Below are 16620 nucleotides of genomic sequence, written 5' to 3'. Positions count from 1 at the left end.
AGATTGCCATCATCCTTTTCAAAATGTTTTCTTAATACTTGAACCCTTGGTATCAGCTCTTCTTTCTTCCCCCCTCCGCCCATCCTCCTGAACCCTTGATAAATTATTATAATTGTCATATCTCTTTAAAATCATTTTTATTGGGAGCTCATTCTTATCACAATCCATACATACATACATTGTGTAAAGCACACTTGTACATTCATTGCCCTCATCATTCTCAAAACATTTGCTCTCCACTTAAGCCCTGGGCATCAGCTCCTCATTTTCCCCTCCCTCCCCGCTCCCCCCTCCCTCATGAACCCTTGATAATTTATAAATTGTTACTATTTTGTCACATCTTACATTGTCCGATGTCTCCCTTCACCCATGTTTCTGTTGTTCATCACCCCGGGTGGTGTTGGGGTTTATGCGTCATTCACTGTAATTGGTTCCCCCTCCCCCCCACGTTCCCCCTCCCCTCATGGTATGCTACCCCCATTATTGTTCCTGAGGGATTTATCTGTCCTGGATTCCATGTGTCGTGAGCTCTTATCTGTACCAGGGTGCATGCTGTGGCCTAGCCGGATTTGTAAGTCATGATGGGGGAGGAAACATTAAAGAACTAGAGGAATGTTGTATGTTTTCATCAATGCTATACTGCAGCCTGGGGCTGGCTCGTCCCTTCCTTGTGACCCTCCTGTGAGGTGATGTCCATTTGTCTACAGATGGACTATGGGTGTCCACTCTGCACCCCCTCATTTGAAAGGGCTTGGCTGCTTAAATACACAAACGCCTGGTCCTTCTCTAGGTATGTCCCTCCCTCTCCCAGGGCCACAGACCAATCATTCCCATCTCAGGAAGCTCAGGTCCCTCATTTGCATAACCCGTTGACGAATCCCTGGCAGGCGGCATCCAGTGACAGAGTAGGCAAGCGGCCCAGGACTGGGCAAAAAGTAACCCACACATGGTTAAAAAGCTGGGCCCAGGGGAAGTAGCCTTCACCTTGGACTAAATTCACAGACCCCCCTCTGAGGTAGAAAACCCAGGGTAAAGATAACTCCTCGGGGCACAGGGGACATCTCGCGAGTTGTTTTCTAAAGAATGAAGGTACCAGGCCACACAAGGGTACTCCATTCACCACAGGAGACGGAGGAGAGGGCCATTCGCAACAGACCCCTGGGGTTGCAGGTTTTGGGTCCTTGAGTCTGTGAAGAAGCCAAATGGTGGCTTTGTGTTTGTAGTCCGACCCTGCTTCCGTTGCTCCTCCTCCTCCTGCTCCTGCCCACTTCCTCCTCTTCTTCCTCCCCTCCTCCTCTTCCTCCTTCTACTGCTCCTCCTCCTCCTGCCCTGCTGCTGCTCCTCCTCTTCCTCTTCCTGCTCCTGCTCCTCCTTCTCTTCCTGCTCCTGCTCCTCCTCCTCCTCCCCTCCTGCTCCTCCTCTTCTTCCTCCTGCTCCCCTCTTCCTCATACTCCTCCTCCTCGGGCCACACTGACACACAAAGGAACTGGGGCATTAAGACCCCCCTGGCAAGATGTTGGCGTTGCCCTGGGGAGACAATGGGAGGTTCTGCCTGCCTTGCCTCTTTTTTTTTTTTTTTAAAGCCATTTTATGGGTGGGGAATAGAAGGGGAACCGATCACAATGATTCCCATATAACACACATGCACATACCACCAGGGGACGAACAACCGAAACGTGGGCTCCAGTAGAAAGAAAATGCTTTGAAAACGATGGCAGCATATGTACAAATGTGCTTGAGATAGTGGATGTATGGATTGTTGTAAGAGCCCCCAATGATTTCTTAAATGATCTATTTTATAAAAAGAGAGGGAGACAGAACTACAGTGGGAATCGGGATGGACTGGAAGTCAGAAAAAAAACCAATCGATAAAATCCTTTTGTTGGGAGCTCCTATATAGGTCATAAGATCCCATCATTCAACTGGACCAAGCATGATTGTACAATTGCTACTATAATCCACATCAAAACATTTTCTTTATTCTTGAATTCTTGATATCAGCTCCCCTTTAAACCCTTCCCCTCCCCTTCCCCTTGGGAACTTTTATTGTGATTGTTATGTATTTGTTATTTTAAGTATATTTGGCTTTTTCACCTCAACTGATGTACTCATTCACCTACCATTATGTCTCCTGCTGTCCTCAAGTAGGGTTATGCAGTCGCCACTGTTACTGGCCACCCCTCCCCCTTCTTCCCGCATCCTCAGGGAATCATTGCTCCCGATACTGTTTCCGAAGGGTCATCCATCGTGGCATTCCTGCTTCGAACACCCTTAATGACACAAATGACCCTGTGTGGGTCTAACAATATTGAGGTAAAAAGCAAGCCTGGATAGTGAGGGGAGGAAATAAAAACGAACCAGGGGATAAATTAGGTGCTTCATCAGTGCCCTACCGCACCCTGGATTTATCATCCCTTCTGTGTGGCCCTTCTATGAGGGACTGTCCAATTATCTTACATGGGGTAGGGGGGGCCTGTGCCTCACATCGTGAAGCAGTCCCCCGTGGCCCTTGGTAATGCCTCCACATCTGGTCCCGGCCAACATCTTGTCTGCGCATATAGCCCATAGGCCAGACCTTCTCACGTGGCCATTCCTAGCTGCCCGAGAGCCTGGGTGAATCACAAAGGCTTCTTTCTGGGAGATTTTTGGGACCGCTTGCTGACCTTCCTGCGTGTCTCTTCCCTGAGTCTCTTGGTTTAGGGATTCGCTGTGATGTGTTCCCCACAGCCCTGTCCTGGACCTTGGTGCTGCTAAACTAAAGGAGTCAGACACATTGTATGGTAGCATGCTCACCTCAGCTCCTCTTGATGGACCACGTGGAACTGGGAGGAGGGAGAGCGAGCCTTTACTGTCTTGGGATATTTATAGGTAGCCTTAAGACATGCATCTTCAGTCCTTACAAGCGTCACAAGGTGGGTGGTATCTACAGTAAGGTCCCTGAGCTCACAGGTGAGGAAACCTAATACCTGCATTGGGGGAAGGCACAAGGGGGGTTGGGTGACACGGCGGGAAGAGAGAAGAAAAAGATGTCGGCCTCTACAGGGAGACGGAATCGACCATGTGGCTCACTGTAAGGTAGCACAGCTGTCAGGGAAGAGTCTGTGGAAACGATATTTAAAGCAGGATCACAGACTTGGACTTAACCAAAGTGGAGACTCTCCTACCGTGGAATACCAGCTTTCCAGATTCCCTCTGTTTTAAGTTTAGGGAATGGAGTCCTCGTCCTGTTTCCCTCAGTGTTTGTTTCCCAAACAGACCCACCTGGGCCCTGACCCAGCCCCCTGCTCTCCACCCTCTCAGTCTCCCTGTCCCCTCGCGGCCTCCTCTCAGATTTGTCTTTCCCACTTGGTCCAGGTCCTGGCTGCCCCTCTTCCTGATCCAGCGCACCCACCCCATAGCCTCCTAATATTTTCCATTTAGACTACCCACCCCTGCTTATAGACCTCCCATGGCTCCCTGTTTACCCCCCACCAGGAAAAAGAAATCTCTTCTCCATGTCTGCCATCTCCCTTCACCCACGTTTCTGTTGTTCATCTCCCTGGGCTGGGGGGGCGGCGGGGAGATTATATGTCAATCATTGTCATCGATTCCCTTTTTCTCCCCCTACCCTTATGGTATCGACTCCCATTGCTGTTCCTGGGGGGTTTATCTGTCCTGGATCCTGTGTGTCAAGAGCTCTTATCTGTACCACTGTACATGTTCCGGCCTAGCTGGACTTGTAAGGTGGAACTGGGTCATGATAGTGGTGGGGAGGAAGCGTCAAAGAACAGCGGTCTGATGTGTGTTCCCTCAGTGCTGGGCTGCACCCTGGCTGTCCCCTGCCTTCCTGTGACCCTTCTGTGAAGGGATGTCCAGTTGTCTACAGATGGGCTTCAGGTCTCCACTCCGACCCCCACCATTTGCGTCGATATATTTATTTAGCGTCTTCTGATGCCTGATACCGGATCCCGTCCGCACCTCGCGATCACACAGGCTGGTGCGCTTCTTCTGTGCGGGCTTTGTTGCTGCCCTGCTAAATCCACAAGCCGTTTTAGAGCATTTTCTTCCTTCCGGTTCTTAGCTCCCCGTTGCTTCCCAGTTGTCCCCTCTGCTCCCCACTAAGGAGCAGCTTTATCCAGGGACGGTGTCTGTAGAAGTACTCACTGCCCCCTGGTTCTTGTCCATCCGTCTGAGGGATGAAACGCAGTGAGCTCACGCCTTTGTTGCCCATGTGTTGGTACAGGACACACTCGGTGTACGGGAGGGCTTTGAAACGTTTATGGAATGAAGAGGTGGTAGTTCTCCCCATGAGCTTCTAGAAGCTCCTCGTCTGTAGGATGCAGTACTTCCTATCTCCACTTTCAGGCACTCCCTGGGGGTCTTGGAATCAGGGGTGGCGGATACGGGAGGGTGTCTGTATTCCTAGAATGAAGGGCCAATGGTATACCTCCGAGCAGAATTGTTGGGTCAGAGGGCTAAAGATCCCCCCCACCCCAGATTAGATCCTCGTGTTTGGCTACGAGGCCCCCCTAGTGGCACAGTGGGCTAGGAACGGTGCCTGAGAACTGCCGTGTTGGGTTGATGGCTCAAGCCCACTGGCCATGCTGAAGGAGGAGGAGGATGCAGTCTTTAAGATTCAGAATCTGGGAAACTCACGGGGGGCAGTTCTACCCTCTCATAAGGGCTCCGAGAGTCACAGTCCACTCAATGGCACGGAGTTTGGGTTCTGGTTTTACTGCTGTTGGGCCAGAAGCGCGGTGAAACAGCCAGTCCTTTTAAACCTCAAGCTCTTCCGCTTGGAATGGTCTGTTCTGTTATTCAAGACCTTGCACAAGCCTTCCCCGTCTACCCAGGCTGAATCGGAGGCCTCCGGGTACCCGGTCGGCCCTGTCAGTTGGGTGCACGGCCCCATCCCCATGTTGGACCTCCCTGGCCTCAGAGACCGCCTGAGTCAGGGAGCCCCCTTCTGTGTTTCCCAGAGCGGGCTGTCCCGGGGCGTCTGCTGAAGACGAGGGCCATGCGGGAGATGTACCGGAGCTACGTGGAGATGCTGGTGAGCACGGCACTCGATCCAGACATGATCCAGGCCCTGGAGGACACGCACGGTGAGATGGCGGGGGGTGGGGGGGAAGGGTGCAGGCTTGTGCCGGGATTCTGTGGTCTCAGGGAGGAGAGGGCTGGGGCCTGGACTCATGGGTCGGGGGGAAGAGGGGGCTGGAGTTCATGAGTCTGAGGGAGGAGAGGGCTGGGGCCGGGCCACCTGGGTCTGAAGGATGGTGGGCGGCAGGCTCCGATTCCGAGGTCTGAGAGAGGAGGGGCTGGGGGCCAGGACTCCCTGGTCTGAGAGACAGGAGGAGCCTTAGGGTCCAAGCCCCAGACATGTCCTTGGCCCGGTGCATCATGGGGCCGGGGTTCTCCTGACACACACACCCCCACTTCCTCACCTTCCAGACGAACTGTACCTCCCACCGATGCGGAAGATTGACGGCCTCCTAAATGAACACAAGAAGAAAGTCCTGAAGCGGCTGTCGCTGAGCCCCGCCTTGCAGGTGCCAGGGCTGGGCTGGGGCTGGGGGTTCAGGCTCAGAGGGCTCCAGCCGGCACAGGCCAGGGCATCAGGTCCCACCGGGGGCTCACCAGACAGGGTGCACATGGCCAAGAGAACAGTGGACATCGGAGAGATGGCCGTGTGGGGGTTGTCCTACAGCTCTGAGGGCCGAGAGGAAGGAGGTGTTGCAGGTCTTGGCCAGGTGTGGGTCGGAGCCCCGTGAAGGTCCAGGGTGGGCTGCCGGGAAAGCCCTAGAGTGGCCCAGCATGCGGAGGAGAGGTAGGGCTGGATGCCAGCCCCTGGGTCCGTGCTCAGTGTTTCTCCAGTGAGGTCATGCAGGTGTGAAAAGCCTGCCCTGCCCGCCGTCCTCTGACCTCTGTCGCTTCCTGTCTGACACGTTCAGGTCCCGGCTAAGGCGCTGAGATGCAATGTGAGGCTGGTGCCGGGAAGGCCAGTCTAGAACATCAGGGCGAGTATGAGCCGTCTGGTCAGGAAGTTGGTCCAGACTGGCGAATTCCTGGGTGGACCCAGTCTTTTCTTTTTGAATCATGTTATTGGGAGCTCATCCAGCTCTTATCACAGTGCATCCATCCATCCACTGTGTCAAGCACATTTGTACATTCGTTGCCATCATCATTCTCAAAACATTTGCTTTCCACCTGAGCCCTTGGGATCAGCTCCTCATTTTTCCCATTCTGACCCAGAGTCTTAACTGAAGAATCCTGGGGCGGCGGATTCCTGGGCTCTTTTGGGCAACTGTGGGTGAGCCGCACGGCTGTTGCTGAGAATCTTGGGAGAGAATGTTTTCAGCCAGCACTGAGAATTTTGGGTAGGCCGGCTCAGTTCGTCCCGAGAATTCTGGAGTATGCTTACTGGGTGACTCAGAATTCTGGGAAACTCCGGAGCATAGTCTGTCGTCTGGTCAAAATGCGGGAAGTGATCGGGGAGACTTGTTCCCCGAGGGTTCTGGGATAGAATTGAAGGCTGGCGATGAGCTCGCAGGTTAAGAGGGGTGGGGTGGGGGTGGGGGGTTAAGAGTGATGTTTGGAGAGTCCTGGGTAGGCTGTCAGGGTGACTGGGGAGTCTGGAACGCATTGGTTCCTAGGCCGGTGTTGAGAATTCCGAGGTAGAAAGGTCGTGCCATCCTGAATGCTCTTGAGAGGGTGTTCACTGCGTCTGAGAGTTTGTCACAGGAGCTGTGGTGGATTCCGGGACACTCCGGGGGTGGCCCAGAGGATTCTGGGACGGGTCCGTAGACGGGCGCAGAGCATTCTGGAATGGAATGTTCTAGCTCTGAGCATGCTGGCTGGAATGTCTGGGTGTCTTGGAGCGTTGTGGAGTCCGCTTGTTGAGCTTGGCCCGAGACTTCTGTGATAACGGCCGGCCTGTTGGGCAGTGGGGGAATTCCTGGGAAGACGTTTCCTCTCACTCCCAGGATCCGGGAGCCCAGAAACTGGTGACGCCAAGTATTCTGAATGGAGGCGTAGCAGCTCTGGAAATTCTGGAAGATGCTCTTGTTAGTCTCCTCAGACTTGTGGAATAGATTGCCCCCCCCCCACCCCCAAGGTTTGCATGGACATTGAACTGATGGGAAGGTGGTCTGCAGACTGCCGGGCTATGCCTGAGAAGTCTGCGTGGATCGTTCAAGTGTTGGAAAGTTCTAGAGTCATCCCATGGGGTTGGGCATTCAGGGTCCCAGCGTTCTGGCGCAGATGCTTGGGTTAACCCTGAGAAGGATGGGGAGCATCCGGGGTGGGAAAGTTGAAGGATCCCAAACAGAAGAGGTGCTCCTGGGTGGCCACCCAGGCAGGCGTCTCACTGACGCCGTTGCCTTTTCCCAGGATGCTCTGCACACGTTCCCACAGCTGCAGGTTGAGCAGACTGGCGAGGAGCCCCCTGAGGACGGGGCTGTGCGGCTGCGGCCAGCCGGGGAGCCCTACAATCGCAAGACGCTCAGCAAGCTCAAGAGGAGTGTGGTCCGAGCCCAGGTGAGTGCTGGGGGCCGGGAGGGGCTGGGCCACACAGGGAGGAGGCTGCCCGCCCGGCGCTGGACAGGGAAACTGAATCAGTCCACTCTGCCTGCCCAGGAGTTCAAGGTGGAGCTGGAGAAATCGGGGTACTACACGCTGTACCACTCACTCCACCACTACAAGTACCACACCTTCCTGCGCTGCCGAGACCAGGTGAGCACCCGCCCCTCCCTCTGGCCTGCCCCAGCCGCCACTGCAGACCCAGGAGTCCAGGCTCCCCGCCCCCTTTCTTCTCAGCTCTGGGAGTCCCCCCACTCTTCAGATCCGGGTAGGCTAGGTCTTGCAGACCCAAGAATCCCCTTTCCTCAGACCAGGAGTCCTGACCCCCAACCTCTCCTCCATCAGACCAGGAGTCCTGACCCCCAGCCCTCCTCGCTCAGACCAGGAGTCCTGACCCCCAGCCCTCCTCCTCCCTCAGACCAGGAGTCCTGACCCCCAGCCCTCCTCCTCCCTCAGACCAGGGGTCCTGACCCCCAGCCCTGCTCCCTCAGACCAGGAGTCCTGACCCCCAGCCCTGCTCCCTCAGACCAGGAGTCCTGACCCCCAGCCCTGCTCCCTCAGACCAGGAGTCCTGACCCCCAGCCCTCCTCCCTCAGACCAGGAGTCCTGACCCCCAGCCCTCCTCCTCCCTCAGACCAGGAGTCCTGACCCCCATCCCTCCTCCTCCCTTAGACCAGGAGTCCTGACCCCAGCCCTCCTCCCTCAGACCAGGAGTCCTGGCCCCCAGCCCTGCTCCCTCAGACCAGGAGTCCTGACCCCCATCCCTCTTCCTCCCTCAGACCAGGAGGCCTGACCCCCAGCCCTCCTCCTCCCTCAGACCAGGAGTCCTGACCCCAGCCCTCCTCCTCCCTCAGACCAGGAATCCTGACCCCCAGCCCCTCCTCCCTCAGACCAGGAGTCCTGGCCCCCAGCCCTCCTCCCTCAGACCAGGAGTCCTGACCCCCATCCCTCCTCCTCCCTCAGACCAGGAGTCCTGACCCCCATCCCTCCTCCTCCCTCAGACCAGGAGTCCTGACCCCCTAGTCTCCTCCCTCAGACCAGGAGTCCTGACCCGCATCCCTCCTCCTCCCTCAGACCAGGAGTCCTGACCCCCAGCCCTGCTCCCTCAGCCCAGGAGTCCAGCCATCCCCCCATTCCCGTCCCCCCTCAGACCAGGAGATGCTGGCCCCCAGCTCCAGCTCCTCGTGTGTTCCCGCAGACCTTGGCCATCGAGGGCGGCGCTGAGGACCTGGGCCAGGAGGAGGTGGTGCAGCAGTGCATGCGCGACCAGCCGTGGCTGGAGCAGCTCTTCGACGCCTTCAGCGAGCTGCTGGCGCAGGCCCAGGCCCACAGCCGCTGCGGGTGACCCGTCCGCCAGCCAACACCGCGCCAACCCCGAGAGTGGGCACAGAACCCTGACCTCGGCCCAAGCCCTGTATCCAGGGAAGGGGATGGGGCGGGGTAAGGGTGGGAGGGCGGGTCATGGGTCAAGGTGTGTCCATGCTGTCCCACCCCCTACTCCGGGCAGAGTTCACAGGTCAGCTCCCTTCCTCTCCCAAGCCCTTTCCTTCCTTCCTTTATCTCCCTGTCCCCCCTGCTGTTCGGTGTACAGAGAAATTATTTATATATATGTATAAATGTCTATTTAGTAACGGTTGCCCTGCCCTCCTCTTCCCTCCCCCTCCCCCCCACGGCCATAGCCCCCCCCTCCACCTTGTACATAATGTATAGGAAAGTCTATGTATGGTTGAGGGGGTTGAGGCGGCTTCAGCAAGCTGGGGGGCCCCCTTCCCCCCAAGCCCCCCTTCAGGCCAAGATCTTTGGTAAAGGGCCATCCTCTCCCCAGGGCATTCCCTGTCGGGTGGAAGCGGGAAAGGGGGGAAAAAAACGCATCTTGTTAATTATTTTTAATCTTATTTATTGTACATACCTTGGGGCTGGGGGAGGGGGTGGTGGGACAGGCTGGGGAGGTGGAGGGGGTGATGGGTCCCCTCCCTCTGCCCACCCCACTCCCTTTTCTACGGCAATTTGTCTGTGTCTGTCCCCCTCACCACCCACCGTCCCCATCCTCTCCTCCCACTGTTGTCTGGGTATGGTTCTATTTTTTATTGGTCTCCTTGCCGCCACTGCCCCCTCCCCCATCTCTCTGACCCGACTCCCCCCTTCCCTACCCCCCCACCCTTTGTCTCTTTGTTGGGCTTCTGTACAACTCAATTGTATACACTGTGTACACACAACCAGCCAAACGAAATCCAACGGCAAACACTTTACCAGCAGGCTGGCGTGCTTTGTTCTTCGGCATCTGGGGGGCTGGTGGGGCTTGGGGGGATCGTGTCAGAGGGGCTGTTACAGGAGTTCTTGTAAAAGCCCCAGAAGGTCGTTGGGGCAGCCTTCCTAACCTAAGAGCCCTTTCCACATGTTTGGGACTCTTCGTACATTCCTCCGATCACCTGTCCTGAGGCTTAGGAGTTTGAGGGTGGCTGAGCCGGGTTGGTTCTGGCTCAGGAAAGGGCACACTCAACGACCGTGCCACACAAAGCTGTCGTCATGTGAGGGCGTGACGGTGCCGGGAGACTCACCTGGCTGTGGGCGAGAGGTCTCAGTTGCTCACCTCCTGGGCCTCCCTCCCGTGCTGCTCGAGCATCCTCCCCCCTGGCCGCCGGCTTCACCCCGAGCAAGGGGTCCGAGCCAGAGAAGGGAGGCGAAGCCACAAAACTTAGTTGGTCACTCCTCCAGTGCTCAGTCCAGAGGGGACAGTTAAGCTCTTTGCTAAAGGGAAGAGTGGTGGACATCAGCAGTTGACTGTCTTGGCTGTGTCCGGGAGTCAAGGTGGGCTTCTGGGTCTTTGAATCCCGGGGCTCCAGAGCCACTGCTAGACTGCAGCATGGTAGACGCTGGCCTGCAGAATTGAGGATGTTGGGCGCCAGCCAGTTGGTTCTAACTCATCACCCCCTCCTGGGCCGACCTCACCACTGTTAGGTGGGCGCTCACTGTGGCGGCCATTGTGTGCATCAGTCCGTCCGTCCTATTGCAGGTCTTCCTCTTTTTCTTTCGCTGACCACGACCAAGCTTGATGCCCTTCAAGGACTGGGCCCTCTTGACCAGCACGTCCAAAGGACTCGAGACGGGAGTCTCACCATCCTCCCTCTAAGGCGGCGTTGAGGATAGGTGGCTGTACCCTCGGGCTTTAGGGGTTCAAAAGGCGGGCTGGACATCGGCACACTTTCCATCGCTCAGGGGCTTGTAGAGCTGTGGAATCTCAAGCCGTTTCTCAGATCCTGCTGAATCTACTTGACGGTAAAGACGAGGCAGAGATACCGAGGAGCATTCAAGCTGGAAGAGCACTGCTCTGGAGCGGGTTTCCATGTGCTGGCAGCTGGCTGGCAGAACTCTAGGGGAAAGGCCCTGGTCATTCTAGACCCCAAACTCTCATTGTCAACAGGTGCCCTCCCCCCAGACCGGAACACTGCTTCCAACTTTTGAGGATGGATGGCCAGTGGGCATACCAGGTGCCCTCCCCCCAGACCGGAACACTGCTTCCAACTTTTGAGGATGGATGGCCAGTGGGCATACCTGGGAAGGTGGTCATCACTGATCTAGGTCACCCGAGTGATCTAGATGAAGCCGAGTGTGTTAGCCCAGGTTGACCAGAGAAACAATTCAGTGATACTCCTGCAGATGTGAGAGAGAGCGCAAACAGCCCAGCCCCGTCCAGAACAAGTCCGTAAGTCCGATACTACTCGTCCATAAATCCTACTTCAGACTTAACAGCCATATGCAATGATGCAGAATGCAGGGAGATCACTGGTCATTGGGTGCAGGATTGTGTGTATCCAGTGGCAATGGCAGTGTGTTAAGTCTGGGTAGACTAGGAAACAAATTCATAGGAACTCATGTATAAGAGCTTTGTAGACAAGAGCAATTGAATATTGAGAAAACAGCCTGGCCCAGTCCAGATCCAAGTCCATATTACCCGTGAAACACATGCAGTGACACCGACTGCAGGATGGCCTTGTGGATCCAGTGGCAGTGGAAGCATCTCAGCGCTGGCAGTGGTCTCCACGTGGCTCCTCCAACTTAGGGCACTAGAGTACCTCCATGTGTCTTGTCAGCTGCAATGTTTCCCAAAGTGTCATCAGAGAGAGTGTTTCCCGCCTCCAAGGAGGAATACCGGAGTTCTGAGAATCCTCAGGAGAAGGCCACGCCCACACAAAAGCCTCATTGGCTCTGATGTGATTGACAAGCTAGACTCCACCCATTCACTCTGAATCCTTGAATTGACACCAGATTATGTAACACCACCAGTGGTGTCTGGCAGCTCTCCCAGTGACTTGACAGCAGGAAGGTGAAGCAGAGAGAGGAAGTTCCCAGGAACCTCATAAGAAGGCGACACCCGCCAGGAGGCACCACCAAGCTGTGGCCTGATCGACAGCCTAGACTCCACCCTGATGCTTTTTTATATCTTCAAGCTGACACGCAATTATGTCACTACCCTCAATGTTGCAAGTCAGTTGTCAGCTCGTCCAGTGGCTGATGGGAACCGTGCTGTGTACTGGAGTGGAACTAGGCTCCAGAGAGTTCTTCCGTGCATAGCGCAACACAGACCCATTCAGCCATGTCTACATGTGCCATACAGTGTCATGGATGAAGTTCTTTGTGTGTCCCCCACCATCTTCCTCCTCCTCCTCCTCCTCTGAGTTGTTCCTCTTCTCTAGGAACTCCCTGCCCCCCTTCCACCCCCACCTCCCCCCGTTTGCTGGCTCATCTTTTAAATTACTGTTTGTCAACTTACACCCTGGACTCTAGATTGTTGTGGGGTGTTTTTTTTTAATTTTTTAAGTGCTCAGGGCAACCGTTCTTCCTGAAGTAAGTGCAATGGTTTGGTTTGGAGACGACTTCAGGGGGTGTTCTTGGTATTTTCAGTCGCCTCCAGTGTGCATGCGAACGTTGGCTGTTGACCAAGGGGGACTGAAGAAGAATGGAGGCCTTGGAATTGTGCTGGCAAAGACGATTGGCCACAAGGACAAACCGCTCTGCCTTGGAAGAAGCACAGCCAGAGTGCCCCTGAGAGGCAAGGATGGTGCCATCTGGTCTCCCCTAACTTCAGACGTGTTGTCAGGAGAGTCCAGTCCCTGGAGAAGGGTGTCATGCTTGGTAGAGTGGACAGGCCAGGGGCAAAGAGGAAGGCCATCGACGAGACGGATGGGCACAGTGGGTTTGAGCCCAGGAGCCATTGTGAGGACTGCACCGCGTTTCCTCCTGCTGTGCAGGCGCTCTGACCTGGAACCGGGCCACAGCACCTAGCAACGGCAAGGTTTTCCCGGCTGGTTTTCCCAAAGGAGCTTGCCAGCCTGTGTTCCGAGGTGTCTCTGGGTAGACTTGAACTTCATGAGCACTTGGTACACACACACACAAGGACCTGGACGTGGTTCCCATGCAGTGGCCCGTGTGTACAGAGTGCGACACTGGCCAGTCCTGTGTCCTCACGGTTGGTAGGTTGAGCTCTTTGTTTGTTTTTTCTTGAACTCTTTGTTAACAGCCACATCCCATCGAGGGACTTCCTCTTTTTCACGGACCCTCTACTGAGCACAATGTCACCCAGAGACCGGCCCATCCTCAGGTGCAAAGTACGGGAAAGGAAGTGTGCCCTTTTTTTTTTGACACTCATAAGTATATCAAAGAGTCATTGTATATTGAGGAAAACGTCCCAGCCCAGTCCGGATCAAGTCCATAAGTCCGATACTAGTCCATAAATTCTCTTCAGACTCATGCAGTGTCAGAGGAATCCAGCCTCCAACCACCAGAGGGCCAGTAGGTGCAATTGTAAGGTGATGATCTATTGTGATGAGAGTAAGGTCATAGAGGACAAGGAAGATAGAGAAGAAGCCAGGCATATTTTTATGGTAGCATGCTCAGCTCCTCTGGATGGTCCATGTAGAACTGGGACATTTATAGGTAGCCATAGACATGCATATTCAGTAGCTACATGCAGCACAAGGTGGGTGGTATCCATAGTAAAGTCCCTGAATTCACAGGTGAGGAAGCCTAATACCTGCATTGGGGGAAGGTAGGAGGGGAGCTGGGTGACACCGTGGGAAGAGAGAAAAGGACGTCTGCTTCTGTAGGGAGATAGAATCAACCATGTGCTCACTTTCAGGCAGCATGGCTATTTGGGGAGAATCTGTGGGAATGATGTTTAAAGCAGGATCATGTACGTGCACTTGACCTCTAACTGACCAAAGTGGAAGCTTTCCTACCGTGGACTATCAGCTTTCCAGATTCCCTCTGTGGTAAGTTAGGGAATCTAGTCCTCATCCTGTTTCCCTCCGTGTTGGTTTCCCACAGTGCAGCACATGCAATGATGCCGACTGCGGGAAGATCACAGGCTGGTGGGTGCAAAGTCCTGTGGATCCAGTGGTGGTGGAAGCATCTCCAGGGCTCTCACAGGTCTTGTGGCTTCTCAAGAGGAAGGTGAAGCAGAGGGGTGTGGCCCACCTCCAGGGAGCCATCATCTAAGTCATGCCCCCCCCCCAAGAGGTCATCAAGCTGTGACCTGATTGAGAGGCTCAACTCCACCCCTACACATTACTTATCAAGTTGACACGCAATTATGTAACTATCAACTGCTGAATTCCCCACTTGGTCTCTTATCAGTGAGTTTACTGATCACCATGGAGCTCTCAAGCAAGCTGCGTACCTGGGCACCATCTTGCCAGAAGTCAAGCCTTGTTTCTAAGGAGCAGTCTGGCTGGACTTCATTCCCTGGCAGTCCACAATCTACTTGTTTTAGAATTCTGGGTATCCCCTGCACCCCCATCTACATCCTATAAGCCTAGTTTAGGGCCAGTAAGATACATTCCAAAACCATGACGGTGGAGCCCATTGGGGACCGTCGACTCTCTAGAATGGTAGATATGCAGTTGAGGATGGACCATCCGACTCCCTCAATCATGGCCTATAACACAAGCGATGTCACTGCGGGCAATGGAGTGACCTGTTTGGGCTGTCCAATCCAGGGTCAACACTTCCAGGATGGGTGCGGAGTCCCAGGTCGGAGCTCTGGAGGGGAACATTGGTGGTGTGTATGGAGCATGAGTGTTGGGACAGAGTCATCTCAAAGGGGACAAAATAGCCTTGGTTGGACTTCGGGGTCGGAAAAATTAAAAATCACTGATGTTGAGTCTCTCCTGACTCACAGCGACCCCACAGACAGTGGAGTGAGCGATGGCCTTGAACCGCAGCCCTTAAGGTTGGCAGCTGACCGCACACCCCACTATGCCACCAGGACTCCACTGGGCTCAACAGCCCCCAAGCTGTAGTACTTAACAGGCACAGCAGCCAATAGCCTTGACCCTCAATTCTGTCGTCTGAAAAATAGGGCTTTTGTCAAGACGAAGGAAGACCATGCAATGGGAACCCTCAAGATGCTGGGCCCACATCTCCAGGGACCCATCACAGGAGACCCCGCGAGGCTGGACTGAGCCCCCAACACGTGGCAAGAAGAGAAGGCTGAGATGTCAAACCAGGAGCCTTAGAACCAAGGGGCCTAGGCCCAGGGGTGGGCAGGAACCACGGACACAAGTGCCCTGAGGAGCCAACTAGACTGGCCCGGCCTCTCAGCCATTGTCCAAGGAGCTCAGGAACCTTCCAGAAATGGCCTGCCAGTTGTTGCATGTGATCGCTCGAGTGCCTTCCCCTGGGGGAAACAGCTTTCGTCGCCCTCTCAAAAGTGGATCTTGGGGAATATATATGAAACGTATATTTTGGGCCTACCAGGAGCCAGGGGTCCTGGCTAAGAACCTGGCCCTAGGAGGGGCAGGCTCGGCCCCTCTGCTGGGGGACTGTGGATGGTGGGACTCGGTGGCGGCGGGGGATGAAGTTGGCGCTGGCCAGCTTCTGGAACCTTCTGGGATCGCGCTGCCCAACAGGACTAGCTGAGGTGGTGGAAACGTTTCTATATTTGCCCGGTCTGTGAGGGTGACCCGAGCCGCAATCCACGATCTTCGTCTTTTAGGTACTACCTAAAAGCACCACCGCCTGGCAAACTAGTACGTTCCTCCCCGCCCTGCTTCCTTCTCTCGGTTAAACCTGATCCCAACTGAATCTCCCATACCCAAATCGAAAAGGGTTGGAATTGACCTTTTGGAAGGGAAGTAGGGGGAGGGGATTCCCGGCGTGGCTCAGTGTCCCTGCCCCCCAGCCACCGCCTCCACCCAGGGGCCAGAGGACCAATGGATTTATTTCTCTTGGGTGATGCGCCTCACCTCTGGCCAGGAGAGGAGGGGGAGGCTTGGGTGTGGATGCCGCGTGTTGGTTGGGGAAACCCATCAAGGCCACCGCCTTCCTCTGCCGTAGGCGCTGGGGCAGGGGTGGGATGCTGGGGTTCCTGGGAAGGACAGATTTAAAACACAAGACGGCTTATTCTCAGGGCGGAAAGGTTGGAGCCCGGCCAAGATGCAGAGATAATGAAACCCGGCAAGGGCTATTGAGCGAGCCGGTGTTCTTGTAGAGAACAGAAGGGCATTCATGATTCTGGGGCAAGGGGACAACAGTGGGGCCACCGGTCACTGATAGGTCCCACTTGGTACCTGCCTGACGGGCTGCTTGCTCCCTGAGCCCCGGGCTCACCCACCTGGCTCCCTGGGTTCTGCCATGGACCTGTTTCCTCCACCTGGAGGCAGCGAGGGAAGCGTTGGCTTTGCACCCCAGCACCATGGCTCCTTGTTCTTAGGTGCTGTCCAGTTGGTTCTGAGTCACCGCAACCCCGTGTGCGACAGAAGGAAACACTGCCCGGTCTCATGCTACCCTCGCGAATGTTCTTATGCCTGAGCCCATGGTAGCGGCCACCGTGTCCATCCGTCTGGTTGAGAGCCGTCCGTCCTCTTGTTCCCTGCCCCACTCGTACCAAGCATGATGTCCTTCTCCAGGGACTGGTCCCTCCTGATCACACGGCCAGGGAACACGAGAGGAAGCCTCACCAGCCTTGTCTCCACAGAACCTTAGGGCCGTAGCTCTTCCAAGAGAGGTTCATCGATTTGTTCCTTGGGCAGTCTGTGTGAGTCCAGGTGGACTAGGGAAACAAAT

At 55.3% G+C, this 16620-nt stretch overlaps 1 protein-coding gene across 3 annotated transcripts in view; it reads left to right on the top strand.

The window, feature by feature from the left end:
* The window catches only part of PRR12 (proline rich 12), a 43500-nt gene extending 33694 nt beyond the window's left edge, over positions 1 to 9806 (top strand). For 2 of the 3 annotated variants that reach the window (XM_075537725.1, XM_075537724.1), the window contains exons 10-14: positions 4959 to 5084; positions 5431 to 5528; positions 7369 to 7515; positions 7615 to 7710; positions 8708 to 9806. In XM_075537725.1, coding sequence (XP_075393840.1) covers positions 4959 to 5084; positions 5431 to 5528; positions 7369 to 7515; positions 7615 to 7710; positions 8708 to 8902 — 662 coding nt within the window. In that variant the 3' untranslated portion in view covers positions 8903 to 9806. The remainder of the gene's footprint in view (positions 1 to 4958; positions 5085 to 5430; positions 5529 to 7368; positions 7516 to 7614; positions 7711 to 8707) is intronic. The other variant, XM_075537726.1, reaches the window with a different exon arrangement.
* Positions 9807 to 16620: the final 6814 nt, after the last annotated feature.

Source organism: Tenrec ecaudatus, chromosome 18, assembly GCF_050624435.1.
Source record: "Tenrec ecaudatus isolate mTenEca1 chromosome 18, mTenEca1.hap1, whole genome shotgun sequence".
NCBI lineage: Eukaryota > Metazoa > Chordata > Mammalia > Afrosoricida > Tenrecidae > Tenrec > Tenrec ecaudatus.
The sequence above is the reverse complement of the archived record's forward strand: the minus strand, read 5'-3'. Positions and strand labels throughout refer to the sequence as shown.